Below are 16,254 nucleotides of genomic sequence, written 5' to 3'. Positions count from 1 at the left end.
CCAAAGTAGATAAAATTATTAAGAGAATTGATGGTTGAGGGGCAACCTTCTGTCATGCGATGGTAATGGCCGACTACTGCCTAAAAATGTTCAGATGGCTCACGCCTAATTACTACTGCTCCACAACATTGATTCAGATGGGGCAACGATGAAGTATCATCGTGATTGATCTGCTCCACAACATTTATCTGGAATTTTTTAGGCCGTCGTTGATGGTTACGATACTAAATTAGTAGGATCTACTACTGACATAACCTAATTACTACTGACAAAACCATAATTATTGTGAAGTGGATAAAAGTAAACGACTATTCTTGAACTTTATTGAGGGGTCGGGCCCTTTAAATCGTAGACAAGAATTGACAACAGTCCAGTAAGTCAATTCAATCTCTAATACAATCACTAAACTTGTTGGACTCTATTCTAACAAATAAAAAACCACACGCTTGATGGGGATGACCAACATAACATACACCTGAATAGTTTCCCACACGAATCTTCCACAAGGTGCGCTCATCAAATGAAAGGGCTAGCGCTTGGCCAAAACAAGATAAAACGACCTAGGCAGGAAGACCATCAAAGAACTTCATGTAGTCGTCAAATGTTTCACCGTGCCTGATCTTAACGATGGACCCATCGTCCTCTACCTGTAGAGCAAAAACACAACAAATTGGTACGAATGAACATCCAGGATAAAAGAGGAGAAAGTGCATCAAGGACGAGTAATGGAATAAAAGTTCGTCTCCGCAGTTTTGGGTTGAGAAAACTGCAAAGCTATGTGTTTTAAGCAACAATCGCCAAAAATTGTACAGAGAAGAATAGGCAATAGTTTGTACCCAATACTCGGCTGGTCTCATCTTCAGATTGTAGGTCGAAGCCATGCTCATGCAGTAGGCTCCTGCGTCATGGACAACCAAACCAGCTCCCTGCAAATGCAGTGTCAGAAGAGTGCAGACATGGGTTGAAGTTATCTGAGAGAAAACATAGACGGCATTGTCAAACCTTTTCAGGTGTTGGAAGCTCCCTGTCTTTGCCAAGGAAATCTGCAGATTCGCAGACTGGCCCAACAATGTCAAAGGTTGCTACTTCTGCACCTGGAGAGGGAGAAACTAGTTCTATATGCTGCAACACAAGAATTATGATCAGCGGGTAAATTATGATACACCTGGTCAAATAACTGCAGCTGTTGATTTTGTGTAATAGTAATACTTATCAGTGGGTTCCAAAACAAAGTAATACCAGACCAGAAGCAGTAATAGTAATACTCATTATTCGTTGTAACTCTAGACGAACCTGATATGCTCCATATAGACTAGGCCTGATGAGCTCAGCCATGCTGCCATCAACTACAATGAAATTCTTTGTGCCGTTAGATTTTACACCAGTGACCTTATTGACGAAGCAGCACGTATTGGCGATCAGGGATCTTCCAGGTTCGATAATGAGAGTAAGATCCCGTGAGAGGACCAATTCCCGGACCTACCAAAATTGTGATACCATAAACAGAGGGTGAGCTATACATGAAGAAACTAGAAAGCATCTGTTCCTACAAAGATATAAATCATAAACATAATATAGATACTGAAGCTCACAGTGTTGATAAGATCCATAGGTGTAGGCAAGACTGCACCAGTGTGGTGGTAGTCTATCCCCAAGCCACCTCCAATATTCAGGTACTCCAACTCAAAACCTTGTGCTCGAATTTCATCAACAAAGTTCACCATAAGATTTGCAGCGTCTCTGAAAATATCAACCTAAACAAAAGGAAGTCGCAACTTGATTCAGACACACAAGCTACTTGATTTCAACAGAAATACTATTCCCTCTGTCCCAAAATAAGTGACTCAACTTTGTACTAACTTATTTTGGGACGGAGGGAGTACATGTTAAAAACTTAACAGAAGTGACAGGACATGTATAGCAAAGTCGTCTTTATATAAACAGAAATCCATGTGTAGGATGAATAACGAGCACATATTGGGAAGTCCAAGGGAAAAAGAATAAGAATATGAATTCAGTATTCTGCGCATAAAGAGCCAGTTCAGCAAATGGGAGGAAGCTATTGTGTACAGGTGATACTGAATTCAGTGCAAACTAATGATATCCAAGTGCAACTCACAAATGGACTAGCCCCAGCATAGCGTTGAGGTCAGGTAAAGTTCGGTAACCAACGCCCACACCCAAACTTTAATGACCTGAAGGTGCCAACTGCACATAACCAGTTTACCCATTTCCTATTGGGTAGGCAGTACCTAATATGGGGTGTGTCTGTCTTCCATCAAACACTTCATATACAGAGCGGAATAAAGGTTGATAGTGCACTGGAAGTAGTGTGCTACAAACCAGAACCACCCATCTATTCTAGAGGTCAGAACTAAACCATTTTCTACACAACATGGTTTTCGAGTCGATGAGTTGTTCTGGTGTAGCGACCCTTGCCGAGTCGTGTCTTGCCGATCGACTAGTCTTGACTAGTCGAGGTGTTTGAGTCGACTTCCGGTTACGACTCATCGACTAATCGACGACTAGTTGCGACTAGTCGTTCGACTCGAAAACAGTGCTACACAATGATCTGTTGATATGTATACCCCCTCCATCCCAAAATGTAAGACCAATATAGTGTCAAAAATGGTCTTACATTTTGGGATGGAGTAGCTCAGAATAGTACGTTAGCTGATACAGAACAGAGTATTCCTTCCATAAAAAGATGCATTTAATGTTACATGATGCAGCATCACAGTTGTCCCATGGTGAAACAAAAATTAAAATCAAGTCTGTGCTGAAGAGTGCCGGTAGGCCGCCGCACGGAAATGCAATTTAAAACTAAGCTTAGTACACCAAAACTTAAGCAACTAAAGAAATGACTTATTATCAAATGGTGCAAGACATTACCTTTGTAATGGTAGATCCAAGATGGCAATGAACACCCACCAGTTTAATATCATTTGAGTATGACTTAATAGAGTCTAAGAACCATTGCAATTTTTCATTGCGAATCCCAAATTTGGATGTTTTGTTTCCAGTGGCAACATAGGGATGAACCTGATAACAAGAACATAAATACAACAATCAGAATACCGCTCCACGATAGAAAATGCCTTATATGATGTGCAGAACTCAACGCATCATACAGTTTTTCACATGATCAATCTTTCCTCTTATAAAGGTTGGAGTTGGTGGTGAGTTCACACGTGGGACCATACAAATAAACAAATACACTATCCACATATGGGACTAGCAACCTTCCAAGAGATATAAAAAACAAATGTTACTTTTAACAGGCGTGAGACCTATCCCGAATAAACAAATACATTGCTACCCTAATGTGAGAATACACACTTGTAAAAACACAATTTATAAATGCAAGTATGCCTCCAGTTCAAAATCATGGCCTTCATTTTAGTTTCTCTACCCAAGCAACTCTTTCGGTTCCATCTCAGACTCATAGCAGAAGAGGGCAAACAAATTACAATTCAAAGCGGCAATAGATGTTGTCCTCCTAACTAATCTACGATCTTGTGCATTCAACTTACTCATGCCCATTCTCCTATGTTCCAAATTCAAAATGTAACTCACTATAAATCTTGCAAAGGACCTATTATGGTCGCTCGAGACTCTTTAGCAACTGCAACATGATCTTCTATTATATTCGCGCTCGCTTTTTAATCGTGAACCATGCAACAGCCGCAAGACACCTCTCCTAAGCCAGTGGTAATTCCTCGTTTATTATGGCTTCGTAGCAACCCATGAGCATTGTGCTAGTTAAAGTACAAACAAATATGCTTTGATCATCGTTTATCACAGAAAGCTATAATGCCTCTTCCAAATTATAACAAACGTACGTACGCACACAGAGACAACTAATATAAAAAAAGGTCGCCCAAGTAAATAGAAGGGGAAAGAAAAATGGAGTTCATAATCAACGAGTCATTTGATTTGCCACAATCATATTTGCCATGTGTGTGCTTTGGAAGGGAGGGATAATCGTACCTGTGGATCCACATCTGGATTAATTCTGAGCAAGACAGGCACTTGCCTTCCTGCAACTCTTGCAGCAGTGACAATATTCTCCAAATCAAACTCACTGTCTATATTTACAAATACTCCACTCTCTGCGGCTAAAACAAGATCTTCCAATGTCTTTCCATTTCCATTAAATATGCACCTGATCTTCAAAATATACAAACTCGACATAGTTAGTTACCTCCTCTGTAGGAAAGTTTCTCATTAACTGATACACAATTAACTGTTCCAGATAAAGGGTTCAAAAAGTCAGACCAACATACAACTTGTAAAGAATGTTCTATTGTAGGATTCCATAATGGATTGTAGAGACGAAAGTTGTATAAAATACAAATACAGATACAAATATCAGACAAAACCCTGAACTCGCCCTTGTAAAGTGACTTCTACTAAAAGCTTTTTAGGACAAAAATCAGGGTATGTTTGACAGCCTAATTTTGCCTCATACAGTTGCCGAGTTATGGGCAACCAAATGGAATTGGCGACAATTTGGTCACCCCTGCTTTCACCAGAGTTTTCCTATATAACTACAGCAGTATAAGGAAAATTAGGCTATTGTGTACAAAGGAAAATAGACAGGCTCCTGCGATAAGATTAATTACACAATTAGTCATTTTCATCCTTCATTCTTCTTGTCTTAAGACCAGAGCTAGAAAAAGAATGTTTCGATAGCAGACTGGCGGTTACGAGTGTAAAAACTAGATGATCTCTCTTTCTGTAATTCATCTAGAAATAAACGGCCTAATTCGAAGTTGTAAATTGAGGAGCTGTAAATCAATCCACCAAACAAATTATTGCACTCATACATTCAAATGAAGCATCCAACAGGGGGGGGGGGGGGGGGGGGGGGATCTAACTTCCATGCTTCAAGTTGTTGTCTTCAAAACATACATAAAAGGCATAGAAAACTAAACAGACATATGCAGGTCTTCCATCTATGTTTGTTAAGACATTAATCTGAAATACAGGATATTGGCACTTGCAACACTATGCAAGTATGGGCTGACAATCCAAACAGCCCTCGATGGCTTAACCACAACTAAACTATTTACACTCACTATAAGAACTAAAATATAATTTCCTGGACACACAAATATCCCATTGCATATAATGCACAATTGCATCACAAAATATGAACGAAAAAACACAGATTATAACCGAAATAGGCTTTCGCCCAAGCCACAGAGTATAAGCCTAGGCAAGGCCTGTTAGCTGACCAAAATAATGGCAAGCATGACTTAAGCTCAATGAAATCTGCACCTTTCACAGCCTGCACTGCACACTTACTGATACACACAAGAAGCAAAAAAAACGAAACAGCAATGTCCACGGTCAACATTAAAAAAGGACAGTTTCCTCACTCGGTAACAAATGCAGCACAATGTGTCCTACTTGATCCAAAATGAATAGCAAATGCACAAAGAAGAAAGCCGCAACCTGGTGGGGTCAAATCCTGCCCGTAGCGCGAGGCGGAGCTCGTTGCCGCTGACAAGGACGGCGCCGCACCCGAGCCCCCGCAGGAGCTGCAGCACGCTGAGGTTGTTGTTGGCCTTCACCGCGTACCCCACGATTGAGCGGAGCCCCTGGAGCGCCTTGTCGTATGCGGTGAAGTTCCGGACGACCTGCGGCTTGCTGTAGAGATAGAACGGGGTCCGGTCTGCCGCCGCCATCGTGTCCTCCACCCGCACCCCCTCGCAGTAGAGGTGGCCGTCGGCGCCGCGCTGGAAGCAGTGCTTGGGCGCCTCCCCCATGGCCACGCGCGTGGACGGGGAGGCCGTGGAGAGGGAGGCGCGGAGGGGGGCCGCGGGTCCGTGACGGCGGCGCAGCGAGACGGATGCGGCGCGGCTGCGGCTTGGTTGGCTGCCGGGGTTGGGGGTCAGCGAGGGGACGAGGGAGCGGGAGAGGAGGTTGGCCGCCGCCATTGCTAGGGTTTGTGTGGGGGTGGGGTGGGGGTTGGGGAGAGTGGGTTTAAGCCGTTTGGGAATGGCCGACGCGTCAGCTGGATGAAAATAGGTGAGCAGTCCGCCGTCACACTGTGGCCGTCGGATTCACTCAAAGGGCAACTACGGACACTAGAAGAACGCCCGTGCGTTGCAACGGGGCCACATTAACTTTAAGAGTTCAATATTACGACATTGGCGACCTTTTTTACCATCAAATCCTCACGCACACACACACTCTCCCTCCCTCTTCCTCACTCTCTATCCCCCTCTCCCTCTCTCTCTAACACACACACATATCCATCTTATTGGGTACGAGACCATAATCCATCTATTTCACACATACACGCTAGTGCATAACAATATGGATTATGTGTATTATATTTGCCACCAGAACTGAGGGAATTAATTTCATGTAAATCGACCAGCCACAGCTCCAAGAATACGCGAACGAGGTGGCTCGGGTCGACGTCGGCGCCGTCCAGCACGGGCCTCGGGCCCGCTTCCAAGTGCACGTGCAATGCACGTCTTCACAAATATTATAACCAGATGTGAGAAATCACATGCATAGAAAAGACATTCTGATAGCAATCCAAATATCATACTCAATTGAATACCTAACCTGGACAATACTCTTATTTCTATGCGCCAGAAAAAATGGAATAGCAAATCTAAGTATGCCTACATACGCTCAGATTATATATAAGAATCTTGGGTGAACAATTGCAACAAAGCACTAAGCAGTGATAAATTTAAATAAAAAATCCATTAACTATGCAGGCAGCAGGCTTGTTACAACATAGAGAGATAGGAAAATGTCACCTCCAGTAATGTAGCGCAAAGGAGTGGAACGAAGCATGAATGAGCGGTTGTCTGTTCTTCTCCATGTACATGGATCAGCAGTAGAGGCCAAGTATATAAGTACTTGACCGAACTCCACTCTTTGTGTACGGAGAGCCATGTCACCTTCTCGCCGCTGCAACATGGGAGGACGGCTGGTTCACGTGACCCTCCAGCTGGGGGATCCATGGTGGCTGACCGTCGAGCTCGAGGCAGAGAAGTTGAGGGCAGTAGTGGCGAGATCCATGCCGGCCAACCGGGCGAACATGAGGTCGTCGGGGAGGGACACATCGGCAAGATCCGGTCACCACGCGATCTGAAGAGCAACAGTGATCTCCACAGGCTGTAGGCCGACGACGTGCTCCATCCCCTGCGATGGGGTGACCATGGCGGTGGCCACAGCTCCTCCTGCTCGCCTCGATCTCGGCGACACACCCTGAGTGTAGGAGGCAGCAACGACCTCGACGAAATCATGGCCTCCATCCCGGAACGCAATCATGTCGCTCTAAATAAATGGATTCAATCATGTGACTCTAATTACTTCGGATTGTTATGTGCACACTAAGCGGGGTGCAGTTAGGAAAGAGAATGTTTTCTAATTAAAGTGATTGAGTGATTTAAGGTAAGGTTAATTAATTTAGATTTGATTTTTAGTGATTGTTAGTAAAGTATGATGCGTCTTTAAAATCTTTTATTTGTTTCCTTAAAATCTATTATTTGTTTCCTAAAGAAATTTGCAATAATGGAAGGTATCGGTTGATTTGGATAAGTTAGTAAATTTAGATCCGTGATTGCGTGCACGTTTGGAAAGTGCTGATTTGCAAGGAAAGAGCTGAGGGGTAAATAAACCGGTGAATAAGAAACCAGCATCGAAAAAAATCTACGACGGTTAACCTACGAAAAAAAACCGGACGAAAGCGGTGGGACGAAAAAAAACCTGAAAGCGAGACTACCAACTGCTCCATTAGGAGTAGAGATTTTTAGTCGGACTATTAGTACTATTTTTAGTCGGACTAAAACTAGTCTCTTTTAGAGGCTAAGGCCAACTCCATCGCACGACCCATCTGTGACCCATCCGGTCCGCTTTTGTCCGTTTGAGGTAAAATACGACCCAACGGTAATACTCAAACGGACAAAGCTGTCTGCTGGTGTCCGTTTCAGTCCAACCCAACCCCAAATCCAGACCAAAGTTGGGTCACAAATGGGTCTGAACGGACACAGACGGACGCGCTCCTCGGCCTCTCTCGTCCGCTCGTGTCCGACACTGGCCCACAGGTCAGCGACCCACACCGAGCCCTGCGCCCGCCGTTGCCCCGCGCCCGCCGTCACCCTGCACCCGCCGTCGCCCCGCGCCCGCCGTCGCATGCCCCGCGCCCGCCGCCGCGGCCACCGTCGCCCCGCGCCCGCCGCCGTGCGCAGCGGAAGCTCGATACTAGCACTAGCTCCGGGCGAGGGCGCGTCTCGGGGTGCCGGCGCAGGTGGGCGGGCGAGCTAGAGGTGCTGGAGATCTTCCTGAAGACAGCTACGTGGCACCGCGGGCGCCCGGCCGTGCAGGTTAGCGGCGGCGGCCTCCAGCACGGCGGCCGCGGCCGCGGCGTTGAGGTCGTGCAGCGGGTCGCCGCCGCCGCAGCGCAGGCGCTCGAGCTCCGCCACGCCGAGGCCGCGCTGCGGTGTCTTCCTGGGCAGCGCCCCGCCGCGGGAGGCCTACTGCTACCTCACCTGCCCGAACGCCGCCTACCGGCGCAGCCGCGCCCGCGCCACCGCGTCGGAGAGGTCCGACACGACGGCATGGGCCGAGACGTCAGCCGCCGGCGTGTCCTCCGGGGCGGCGCCGAAGAAGAAGGAGGGCGTGGGCGCCATGATGAGCGAGGGGAGGTAAGGAGAGGGGAAGATGGCGATCGACGGTGGCACGTGCGAATGGGCTGTCTCCTCCCGGAAGCCCGCGGGCGCCGCGGCCGCCCCCGGCGGCGTTAGGAGGAGCGCGAGCTTCTGCTCGGGTCCGAGAGCACGGTGCCGCGGCGAGGGCGAGGCTGGGACGGCGAGGGCGAGGCTGGGCGAAGCGGGGCGAACAGTTTGGGGGTTCAAGGCCTTGTGCGCGTTGGGTGCAGCTGCCCCATACGTCTGTCCGCCCCCTGGACGTCCGTCAAATCACACCCCAAACGGACAAAAGCGGATGTCCGGATGGGTCACGGATGGGTCACGCGGTGGAGTTGGCCTAAAGTTCCAATCACCCATGACTAAAGAGAGGCTAGAACTAGTCTTGAGACTAAAAAATTTTAGTCAGGGGAACCCTACTAAAATGTGGATTAGTCCTCTCTCTCCTCATTTAACTCCTCTCCTTTAACACATGCAAGTTCTGGATTGGAGGATTTGGAGGATAATAAATGCTCATTAACTCGATTTTAGTCTATTTAGTATTTGGATCCAAGCATGGGTGAGGCTAGCAAGTTTTAGTCCCACTATTTTTAGTCATGGGACTAAAACGTATCCAAGCACCCTCATATTCGTCGGAATTTTGGACCTTGAGTTTTGGACCTAAATTTTAGCTGCACCCTCAGTGTAACTATAAGGTCATCTTCAACAAGTTGTTAGCCTTATTGATAAAAATGTCTATGTCATCAACCAACAAGCTATCATACAACTACTTCAATAGGTTGTATCTAAGTTTTCAATAGATGATGAGAAAATAAATGTGATTGCTCTCTATTTCATCTTGAAGCTTGTGCAAAGGTTGTTAGTTAATTTACATACTCCTTCCGTCCAGGTGCATAGGGCACCTAAGAGAATCCTAAAATTCCAAAAATGTTAGACGTAATTCAATTAAATGCTCCTCGTTTATCTAAACCATCTCTTTTTTCATTCGCTCTATCAGGACGCCGCTCCTTCTCCTAATCTTCCATCGGTCCACCTCCTAGTAATCTCCTGTGTGAAAGCAAACAGCATGCATGTTGCTTCTTCTCTCTCCTCTATACCGCCTCTTTTCCTATGCGAAAGCAATCATGCATGCTGCATGTTTCCATGGCGCTCCTTCCCAGCACTAATGATAGGATTAGTTTCCAAATTCAGTTTCGATTTTGAGGAAACCTACGGGCGCTCTCGTCCAATCTCAACCCACCTAAATCGCAGAGCTTTTTCTTAAGCGCCCTATGCACCTGGACGGAGGGAGTATAACTTTGCTCTCTTTCCATATTTATTACATACCACATCATCACTATGTCCTAGTGGCAAATTTAACAACACATATCTTACAATTGTTGGAGAGATGCCATAAGCCCTCCTACATATCATTTTTGGCTACATGAACCAGAAAGACATTAAAAAATGATGAAAGTGGACTCTTATGTAAAAGCCTAGCAGTTATATGCGTGCTCGTAGGCAAAAATAATAAATACAATGAAAGAGGGAAAAAAGATGATGAAAAAGGTACTAGTCTTCTTTTTACATGGTAATACATGTCTCATTCATATCATAAAGATTAAAGTACAAGTCACGTGAGGACCAACATGACAAAACTGAAAAGATAACATAACATCTCTGAGCTTGACACCAAAGCCCATTACCTGCCTTCGGCACCACAACAACAGCCATCGAGAAAAACAATGACGGATCACCTCCTCACCCGAGTTCAACGCGGCTTCATCGCTGATATGCAGCTTTGCGGAACTACAAGGTGGCTCATCAAAAGTGAAGCCCCTACCGTTTAACGAATCAGACCGGGACAACACCCCGAACACGCAATCAAACTCCAGATAGAACGGGGTCCGGTCTGCCGCGGCCATCGTGTCCTCCGCCCGCACCCCCTCGCAGTAGAGGTGGCCGTCGGCGCCGCGCTGGAAGCAGTGCTTGGGCGCCTCCCCCATGGCCACACGCGTGGACGAGGAGGCCGTGGAAAGGGAGGCGCGGAGGGGGGCGCGGGTCCGTGATGGTGGCGAAGGGAGACGGATGTGGTGCGGCTGCGACTTGGTTGGTTGTCGGGGTTGGGAGTCAGCGAGGGGGCGAGGGAGCGGGAGAGGAGGTTAGTCGCCGCCATTGCTAGGGTTTGTGTGGGGGTGGGGTGGGGGTTGGGGAGAGTGTGTTTAAGCCGTTTGGGAATGGCCAACGCGTCGGCTGGATGGAGAATAGGTGAGCAGTCCGTCGTCACACTGTTACTGGCCGTCGTATTCACTCAAAGGGCAACTACGGACATATTGGGAGTTCTGGACCTAAATTTTAGCTACACCCTCCGTCCAGTGCATAAGACCCCTCCCAATGCTCCACCTTGTACAAGTGCTAAAGCTGCCATGTAGGCAAAAAGTCTGATGTGGCAAGGTAATTAAGAGGAGAAAGATGAGTGTGGTGACCCAGAAAAAAACAATGTCAAGCGCGAGAACCTAGGCAAAACACTTAAATTGGAAGGATCCCATCAATGCATGAAAAAATTTAGTTACAAAATCATTAAATGAAGGATGCTTAGCACCAACAAGTTAAGCACCTATGCATTGGGGGCTTTAGTTGCTAAAGTTTTTAATGTGCTTAACACCTCATGTAAGCACCAATGCATTGGAACTAGCCTAAGACGTCTAATAAAAGTTTAGTACTGTATGTTATAAATATATAAGTCATCATGTGTGAGGCTAGTCATAGTGGAGAGTATCATATACTAGTATCATGCATATGATACTAGTGTATGATACTACATCTATAGTGCATAGTATCATATATTAGTATCATAGGTGATTTCATTTATTGCCATGCATGACACATAGTAGCATCACATTTATTATGTTACGGTATCTACCTATGTTATTATAACCATCTCTCTCTTCTTTAATTTTCTGTCACATAAGGATGTTTGCGAGTCCCAAGTGCATGATACTGCTTATGTTACCCCCATTATGGCCAGCCTGAAAGAAGCTCCTCATTCTCCAATCATTAATTTTTATTTTACATATTAGTACTATTTTGTAGGCTGACGCATTAAATAGGATTTGCATGGTGCTCTTTAGGAACTAATGACACCGAAAACCAACTTAGTACCAATTTTTCAAACCGGGTAAATAGGAGTCGTTATTGCCATTAATTTTGGATTGATATCCTTCATCCAATCTTCACAAACGTAGGTTGTGATGTACTTCCTTTTTTCATAATATAAAAACATTTTTAAACTAGTACTTCCTCCGTGTCAAAATAAGTGTCTCAAGATACACTTAGAGACGCTTATTTTGAGAGGGAGGGAGTATATGTTAGCTTAAAAATGCTCTTCCATTATGGGACAAGTGGAGTAGCTCTTTATATGCCCGATCCCGCGCCCCACCAGCCACCGGAGCAACAACCGGCCCACCTTAACCTCCACTACACATAGGCCCGAGGCGCTCGATCCCTTCGACACCTTTACACCATGGACGCCCGGGCAAGCTATGGCACCATCCCTCGGTGGCCTCCTATGGACACCGCAAGGCCTCGCCCTCCCATTATTCCTTCGCCAGATTTGCACTTCAGCCACCGGTCTCTTTCCTATTCTCTTTGTCAGGCTGTCTGAAAATCCCCAATCCTTAGCTTCTCCTTGTTGATAGGCTAGAAAACTCAAAAGAATATACAAACTAGAATAATTGAATATAAAGTAGCGAAGTGGGAGTATTAAATGTTGAATAGATGAATGAATTAGCTCTTTGAACGTGCGCGATGTGCTGGCCGTGGCTAAGCACGAGAACAATGACTTTTTTCACTTTGAAAAGGACCATGGGTCGAATACGGTAAAATATAGGGATTTATTAGCAAAATTCCTGAATGAACCATTTTCTCACTTAAAAAAAAGACAGCGGGTTGAATACTAAAAACACAAAGACTTTTCTGCAAAATTGCTGACGATTGATGGGCAGAAGCAATCTGTACTTTATTAGTAGGTAAAGATTATTTCAACTCATCTTTTAAACGTGTCTAGCCCGTTTATCTTTTGATAGATTTGCACGTTTCTGTGTGTAACAAGATAAGAAGCCATTTGTGCTTTACTAGTAGGTAAAGATTATTTCAACGTTGCAACTTGGGTACCCGAGCTCCACATGAGCTTCAAATTTGTGGCAAAATCTTTGTGTCTCGTATGAATCTTCACATTTGCGAGGGTGGTGCTTTCGGGACGACGTGCGTGCTGGGCGTCGGATGTGCGTCTCCACGGCTGCCGATCCAGCCGGAACCACCGCCGCCGCTCCCGCCGGACGATGGGGAGGCTTTGGGGGCCGGCGGAGGGGGGGCTTCACCGCCGCCGTTCCGCCTGGCAGCCCTGCCACGCGTTGGAGAGGCGCCCCCGCCATTGCCTTCGCCATTGCCGTCTTCGCCGAATCTGCGTCCTCCTCTGGATGAGACGCGGTCGGCGCTCGCGGTGGCACCAGCGGCGGCGCACGATCTGCCCCCCTGCCCGGCTTCCCGTCGAAATCCCTCGATGGCGGATCATGATCGGGGTTTTTTGAATCCTTCGAAATGGCGCGTGCGATTCGAAGATGCTAGGGAGGCGGGGCGATGGATCAATGGTTTGATCTACTCGCATCCGTCTCGTTGGACCACGATTCGAGATGAAGATGGAGAAATTTTGGCCGGACGACATCTCAACACTGACGAGGAACTTGCTAACGGTAAGCGTTTATTGATTGATATCTACCATATCGAGGTTCTTGAGTGTGTGTAGGTGCCTCTGGATTGCGAAGAGCAACCTGTCGTTGTGGATCTTACGAAGGACGTGGACGGATATACCTGGCCAAACCTAGGGCCGGGCCGGGCTTCAGGCCAGGCCTAGCCAAGCCCGACACAAAAACCCCAGGCCCGGGCCCGGCCCGGCCCGGCCATCGGGCCTGTGTTTCTGGGCCCGAGCCTGGCCCGAACACGTAAAAGCCCATCGGGCTTCGGCCCGGCCCGGCCTGACCTTCAAAAAATGCAAAAATGACGGGCCCGGGCCCGGCCCGGCCCGGCCTTCGGGCTCAAAAACTAGGCCCGAGCCCGGCCCGGGGGCAGCGTCGGGCCGGGCCGGCCGGGCCGGGCTTCCCATGGCCAGGACTATGGACGGACCAAAGCCTACGCAGCGGTTCGGGGGTCGTTTCTGGATCCTTGCCGATGAGGACGAAGACGATGATGATCTGCAGGAAACATCAGATCGGCCGCCACCTAAGCTTGGCTTGGTAACATCCCTCTATTTGCCTAAACCAATTGAGAGCTGCAAAAATTCGTTTTCGCTCGGTCCTCCGGTTCCTTCGCAGAAGTCAAAAGTGAAACCATGGATTGGACCGCTGCCTAAGGTGGTGCCGCCGGCTATCACTTTGTCCGACTTTTTTTGTCCCGAGTGCTGGACGAGAGTAACTAGGAGAAAGAAGAAGGGAGGTCGGGTCGTGCCACAACGATCGCCGGCGGTGGCCGGTGTGCGTGATGTTCGGGCGGCCATGTTTGAACGTTTGAATTTGCTTTTAGGCAGAGATGGGCCGCAAGCGAATGATGGCATTGTGGGCTTGGCTAGTAATGGGCTTGAGGCCCAGGGGGCTGGCCAGGCCTGCGTTTCACCTGCCGAGGGCGACGTGCATGAGGAGGCTTCGGTTCGAGAGCCACCGCATGCACGATCTCTCTTCCACTTATGCCGCATCGCTCCTGCTATGGTTCGGCGTCGCGGGAGCCCGGGTTTCCCGTCTGCTACCTCGCACCGTCCCATCCCGGGGATCGCCGGTGTTGGACTCCGCCCGCCTCTCGGGTCTTCTGCGGCCACGATGCCGCCCAAGCCTCCTCCGCCGAGGGTTGCGGCGGCGGGGAGGAACCCGTCTGGGGCCGCGGGCGTCTCTGCGGCGCAGGCAGCGGGCGCTGCCGCGCTGGCTCCCGCGCGTGTGACGCCTCCGCCTAGGGTGGCTCTGCCGCCGCCTCGGGTGGCGCCTTCTCTGCCCCCGGCGAGGGTCGCCCCTCCTCAGCCCTTGAGGGCTGCGCCTCCTCCGCCGCCCCTGCCTAGGGTTGCGCCTCCACCGCCGCCTAGGGCCGAGCCACCGCCGCCTCAACGGTCGTGGCCGAGGCAGATGGTGGGTGGTCGTGGTGGGTCGGGCCAAGGCATGAACGATCGCGGTGCGGGTGCTTCTGCGGGGGATGCTCGCAGTCCTCCGCACGGTCAGTGGGGCGATGATGGATATGATGCTTATGGTTCTGGTCTGCATCGGGGGTCTTCGTCTACCGGAGGTGGCCGTGGCTATGCTTGGGTAGACAACGGCAACGCCAATAGGGGCTTCCAAGGACCGCCCAAGAATTTTGTGGAGGGTGCGGTTGGCCCTAATAACCGTTCTTTCCGGGGTCGTTTCCGCGGAGGCCGTGGCAGGGACCGGCGTCATCCTCCGCCGAGGCAGCTGACTACTGTTGCTGAGCAGCATGCGATCTTGTCGGAGGTGGCTGCCGATGGATCTGCTCTACCGCAGGTGGCGGTGGAGACGGTTCAGGCCCTGGCTGCAGTCACGTTGCCGGAGCCCATGCAGACTGGAGATTCTGCTTCTGGGCAAGGTATGGAGAAGTCTGAGGTTGAAAAGGTGTCCAAGTGGGCGGCTAAAAAGAAGAAGCTAACATGTTTCTGTTGCGGTGAACCGGGACACTTTTTGGTTGAATGCACGGAGTTATGTGACTTGTGCCGGAAACCTAAACATACAGTTGTTGAGTGTCCTCTTTTGTTGGGGCCTAAACCTTTTGTTCAGATATACGGGGTTTGCTGCTCAGAGTTGATGTTCTTCGAGTCTCCCAGTGTGGAACCCTTGACACTTGCGGTGGAGACCTCCTTCCCCGGTGTGGTGAAGGTGGTTCATGGACCTTTGACCGAGGCACAGATCATTCAGCAGTTGCGAGAGCTGGCTCCGGGTAATTTTCAGTGGTCGTTGCTCAAGCTCACAGATACAACTTATAAAGTAGATTTCTCGTCTAAGGAGGATCACCTGAGAATCCTCAAGTTCGGTATGAGCAGGGTGACCAGTACTAGTTTTGTGCTGCAGTTTGATGAGTGGAAAAAGATGTTGGAAATATGCCCTAGAGGCAATAATAAAATGATTATTATTATATTTCCTTGTTCATGATAATTGTCTATTATTCATGCTATACTTGTGTTATCCGGAAATCATAATACATGTGTGAATACATAGACCATAACATGTCCCTAGTGAGCCTCTAGTTGACTAGCTCGTTGATCAACAGATAGTCATGGTTTCCTGACTATGGACATTGGATGTCAATGATAACGGGATCACATCATTAGGAGAATGATGTGATGGACAAGACCCAATCCTAAGCATAGCACAAGATCGTGTAGTTCGTTTGCTAGAGCTTTTCCAATGTTAAGTATCATTTCCTTAGACCATGAGATTGTGTAACTCCCGGATGCCGTAGGAGTGCTTTGGGTGTACCAAACGTCACAACGTAACTGGGTGACTATAAAGGTATACTACAGGTATCCCCAAAAGTATCTGTTGGGTTGACA

At 48.2% G+C, this 16,254-nt stretch overlaps 1 protein-coding gene across 1 annotated transcript; it reads right to left on the bottom strand.

Annotated features, from left to right (window-relative positions):
* Positions 1-295: 295 nt before the first annotated feature.
* On the bottom strand, positions 296-5,990 carry LOC123136321 (probable diaminopimelate decarboxylase, chloroplastic). Its single transcript, XM_044555685.1, has 8 exons — positions 5,461-5,990; positions 3,991-4,165; positions 2,893-3,042; positions 1,593-1,754; positions 1,294-1,479; positions 1,003-1,122; positions 837-926; positions 296-647 (listed from the first exon to the last, which is right to left on the bottom strand). Exons 1-8 carry the CDS (start codon positions 5,943-5,945, stop codon positions 561-563), a joined length of 1,455 nt encoding a protein of 484 aa, XP_044411620.1. The 5' UTR covers positions 5,946-5,990; the 3' UTR covers positions 296-560.
* Positions 5,991-16,254: the final 10,264 nt, after the last annotated feature.

The sequence above is a fragment of the Triticum aestivum genome, chromosome 6B (genome assembly GCF_018294505.1).
Source record: "Triticum aestivum cultivar Chinese Spring chromosome 6B, IWGSC CS RefSeq v2.1, whole genome shotgun sequence".
Classification (NCBI taxonomy): domain Eukaryota; kingdom Viridiplantae; phylum Streptophyta; class Magnoliopsida; order Poales; family Poaceae; genus Triticum; species Triticum aestivum.
This window is presented reverse-complemented; position numbering and strand designations above follow the sequence as displayed.